Genomic DNA, 4,876 nt, shown 5'->3' with positions numbered 1-4,876 from the left:
CAAGGCTAACCTGGGCTATATGAAATCATCTCAAAAAAAAAAAAGATTGGGGCTGTAACTGGCCGAGCACCCGCCTTGCCTTTGCTTTGGAGCCCATCTCTCACCATCATGCTCAGAAGGGTCCTAAATGTTATCATTTCCCCGCAACAGTGAGGGACCACCATGGAAGAGAACGCAGAGGGAACTGAGAGCTGGAGAAGATGCTGTCGAGGAACACCGCTTCCAGGCATGGCATGGCTGGCTCCTGCAGTCTTGAACTCACAGCTGCTATACAAGAAGCATGAGGGCACACTGGGACTCCCAAACTACCCAAACAACGGATCCCAGCAAGTCAGATGTCTCCAAGAATCTCAAATTAGGAAACAAACCAGAGGGGAGCCCTCCCAGGGACACCCTTCCCACCCCCCAGGCTTGTTAGACTACCTTGCAATGGAGTGGACCTGAGAGAAGGAGGGTCAGCGATTGGTGGGACCGCACCTTGACCACAAGTGCGGTTATGAATACTTCTTGCCTTCAACTTTCAGTTTTATTTTATGATTGTATATGTGTGAGCACCCAGTGTGGAGGCCAGAGGAACCTTTGTGAGCGAGTCCTCTGTCTCCCCCTTTACGTGGGCCCAGAGGTCAGTCCCAGGTCTCCAGGCTTGCAGGACAAGCACTTTTACCTACACATTCTTCTCTGCCTGGAGCCAAATCCTACTCCCAAATGGAAACTACGAGTTTGTGTCTGCCATGCCAACAAACTCAAACTAGCCCAACCCATGGCTTGACAGGATATAAATGATGACATTGGGAGCAGCTTTACTTTTTAAAACTTTATTGATTTTCCACCTGATCAAAGCATGGGGTATTTAACAGTATTATACATAATATTTTTTACATAGAAAACTTTACATAGCATTTCATATTATATAATTCTGCTTTATTCTTTCAAAAATGTTTACATCCATTGGGCAAGGAATGCTTTTCATTAAATTACCAATATTAAATGCACTTAATCATTGTGTATAGATGAAATCAAAGAAGCTGGTAACTAACTCTGAGACATTTTTAAAGAGCAAAACCATACATTTTGCACATAAAGATGTTTGATGCAAATACGCAAGATAAAATTTAAAAAAAAAATTAGAACACTGAGAAAAGCCACACGTTTGAAGAGTGTCACTTTCTGAGAGTAAGGTTTCCAGAGGGATTCATCCTTTCCAGTGCTCGGCTTTGGAGTGTCTGCTTCCCAAACCCCAAAGCTCCTGTTAGCACAGCGCCCCAGGTTACACAGGAGCTCCAGTTGTGGCTACCTTACCACAAACAGTGAAACAGAGTGCAGGAGGACCCAGTGCCTACTGCACTCAGGATCCATTAGCATTGTAATAACAAACACCTGAGTGGGGGCGGCCATGCCTATGTGTGTCAACGTTCTTTTCATAACTAGAAAGACAACTAAATATACAGCCATAATCACAAAAGAACAACAATAAGTGTTTAGGCTTTTTTGAGGGGGGGGGGGTTCTTTACAGATTCTCTGAATTTTGTACAAAAGTCACAGGTTGGAGGAAAGTGGTGTTTCTAGATATTACTATACAATTTATAATGCCTGTTCTTTGGTTGTACACGAGGGAGGGTGTGTTTGACTCTGAAGATGCACACTGGAAATCACGTCTCCCACTCACTGTTGGTCAGATGCCAAAGTTGGTGATTTCCTTAACAGACACGAACAAAACTGCTTGGAACAGCAACTTGGGAAGAGAAACTTCTTTAGAGAACCCAGCACATACAGCCAACACTTAAAGCATTCTGAAAAAGAAGTAAGGCCTTGGAAGACGTTACACCATTGCTCCTGTGCTACAGCGGGGCAGGCCCCATGTGAGGATACACAGCCACCCCCACTTTGCGCTGGTGTCTGGTGGGCTGGAGCCACATTTGCCATGAACAGACTTGCTCACCACAAGTTTATACAGCATGGCTTCTTTCTGGAGGTCAGGGATGCCACTGGCCACTGACAAGAAAAATTACCCTGAATGGTTTTACATCGTTTTAAAAGATCTATTGCTAGACAGTTTGAATGCATCACTCGAAAAAGTTCATCTTTTACAGAACAAAATTATAAAGAAATTGGAGCTGAGAATCTCAGCAAGGAGAAAATGCACTGACACACATCCCCTACTCTGCAAGGGGCAAAAATTACAGAGGAGGCAGGGGACAATGGGAGCACTGGGCTAGTGTAGATGAGTGAGTGGAATGTCACATGACAGGGGAGGGAAAGCCACCAGTCAGGGACACAGCTTAGGCGGGGTGCACCCACTGAACGTGCATGCGTGTTCCCTGATTACATGCGTGGAACAAAAACTGCAGGAACCACCTACAGCTGAGGTCCTGCTGAGCGGCAACACCAGGGACGTCTCAGCAGTGCCATGAAAAGATGCACTGGACCCCAGGATGTGTCTGTCAAATGTGCTCACATTCTCCACTCCATTGTCCCACAGGCCCTCCCTTCGAGGTACACAGCCTGCGCGGCTGAGTTGTATTAGCAACAATAACCTCAGCCTGCTTTATTTTCCCCCATTGGTAGAGAAATTAAAATACTTTTGGGGAAAAAAAAAGCATAAATACAAGTTCTGCTGGCCAAACTGAGCATGTGCCAAGGCTGTCAAAAACAACAGAGAAAATAGCAAAAGCACCAGGAATCCCTCTCTAGAAAGAAAAAAGGGTCCAGTCTCACAGACACATTCCCAAGGATGACTGACTTCTAAGGCACCAGAGTTGACATCAATACAACCCCAATTCGTAGGACTCGATGTAGGCAGAAGTCTGCTTCCAACATGCTTCATGACACAGTTCCGCCTCTCAGTGGCGCTCCAGGTGAGCGGCTGGGAGGAGAAACAAGGAAGCCTGTGTTCTTTTTCTCATGGGCTCTGAATCCATTAAACTTCTATGGCTGCTGTGGGTGTTAGGAGCGCTCAGTTTTCACTCTACTGTGGTTCTGGACACACCACCATTACCAACATAAGGATCCCAGAAGCTAATCTTGCCAAAGAATCCAGCTCCCTGCTCAAGTTAACAGAAGCTCTAGGTGCCACCTCTGCCACTGTCACAGCCCAGCTGTGCTAGTCCTGCAGGGGCTCCAGTCCCACTCATGATGCATGCTGAGAGGGGAGCACAAACTGTCCCTCCCTCTGGTGATCCCTTTAGCAGGGACTGCAAAGCAGCCTTACTAACACTCTGCTGAGGTAAAAACTAAAAAAGGTTTACTCAAAGATAAACCAACTCTGGGTCAGTTACTTCATTTTTATCACTTTTTTCATAGTCTAGATTTCAGAAAAAGATGTGCAATGCATTCTGGAAAATTTAATGGAACATTCACCCACAAATACTTCAAGGAAGGCTAACACCTTTTTTTAGATTATTTTTTTTCCTACAGACTTTGTCTCTCCAAGTTACTAAACCAGGGAGCCACGAGGCACTACATTTTCTTTAAACCTTGCAAGCTCTTAAGTCTACTAAACTCTGCCTTTAATCAAATTTTAAATAATATATCTTTGTAAAATATTTTAGAAACCACTCAATTACAAAACAAGACATAAGGAACACTCCCTCTTTCCCATCTTTATCTAGGCTGACCCAAAACTGACACAAACATTTCAACTTCTCTAACAGTCAAACAACAAAACACCGAGCGCACTTAGGTGGCTGTGAGCTATTACAAGGACTTTTATTAACATACTCTCTAATAAACAGGAACCTATACAGCAATGCTCATTGCTTCCCAGGAGAGCGACTTCTTCCCACAAAACATTTATGGCCAGTCTTAGAGGAAAAGGTGGCATTCACAAGGACAGGTCTAACCGGTCAGTCAGCAGAATGCAATGACAGATGGAACAGACTCCCCGCCCACCGAGTTACCTGGATGTGATGGTTTAATGAGACACCATGAGCCTCCGCTGGGGACTGTGCTGACCAGGGTTCATGCCACTGCCCTCCAGGTCCAAACCCCAGCAAGGTGGGCAGCTCCTCATCTGCCAGCTGGGACGGCATGGAGGATATTCTACAGAACCACGGCAGTGGCCATGCAGCCAGTGCTACCAGGTCGATGACAGTGCTGCTGGCACTTGCGACGGCTCTTCTGGAATCCATATCTTATACACCAGGCCTATCCGCAGGAAGAACTTCCGCAGGACTGCTCGGAGCTCAGGGATCAGGTCAAACTGCACAATCTCACACAGGTAGGGGTAGTACGCTGACGCGTGGGCTTTGAACTTGGGAGGAAGCAGAGACCAAGTTAGCCAAGGAACACCTTCCTCTCTGCACCTGTTTTCCAGATGTGTCCATCTCAGCCTCAGTCACGGCACCCTGAAGCACCGCTGCTGCGCTCTCTTGCTATGGAAACTTATTCTAGCTGGGTGGTGTGGTATATGACTAAAATGGGAAGACTGCAAGTTCCTGGCCAGGCAGGGCTACACAGAAGACTCATGAAAACAGTGTAGCTCAGATGGGAGAGCACTTGCTTAGCACATAGGAAGCCTTGCGTTCACTCACAAGCCTAAATAAAGTAAAATAAATACATTTTACAGTGCTGAGAGGTGGAAGCAAAAGGACCAGGTATTCTTCAGGTCACAGTATGACCTAGGCTGTCCTAGGCTATATGAGCCCGGACACAAAACACCACAAACCACCTCCCATTTTAATGATATTGAATTTCGAGACAGGGTTTCTCTGTGTAGCCCTGGCTGTCCTGGAACTCACTCTGTAGACCTAGACCAGGCTGGCCTCGAACTCAGAAATCCCCCTGCCTCTGCCTCCCAAGTGCTGGGATTAAAGGCATGTGCCACCACTGCCAGGCCCCCCTTTTCTAAATATTTATTTATTATATGTAAGTACACTAT

General features: G+C 46.1%; 1 protein-coding gene across 2 annotated transcripts in view; it reads right to left on the bottom strand.

Annotated features, from left to right (window-relative positions):
- Positions 1-799: 799 nt before the first annotated feature.
- Arfgef2 (ADP ribosylation factor guanine nucleotide exchange factor 2) overlaps positions 800-4,876 on the bottom strand; it is an 87,729-nt gene continuing 83,652 nt past the window's right edge. For both annotated transcript variants that reach the window (XM_029535971.1, XM_021193209.2), the window contains one exon: positions 800-4,249. In XM_029535971.1, the coding sequence (XP_029391831.1) occupies positions 4,073-4,249 (177 nt within the window). In that variant the 3' untranslated portion in view covers positions 800-4,072. The remainder of the gene's footprint in view (positions 4,250-4,876) is intronic.

Source organism: Mus pahari, chromosome 3, assembly GCF_900095145.1.
Source record: "Mus pahari chromosome 3, PAHARI_EIJ_v1.1, whole genome shotgun sequence".
Lineage (NCBI taxonomy): Eukaryota > Metazoa > Chordata > Mammalia > Rodentia > Muridae > Mus > Mus pahari.
This window is presented reverse-complemented; position numbering and strand designations above follow the sequence as displayed.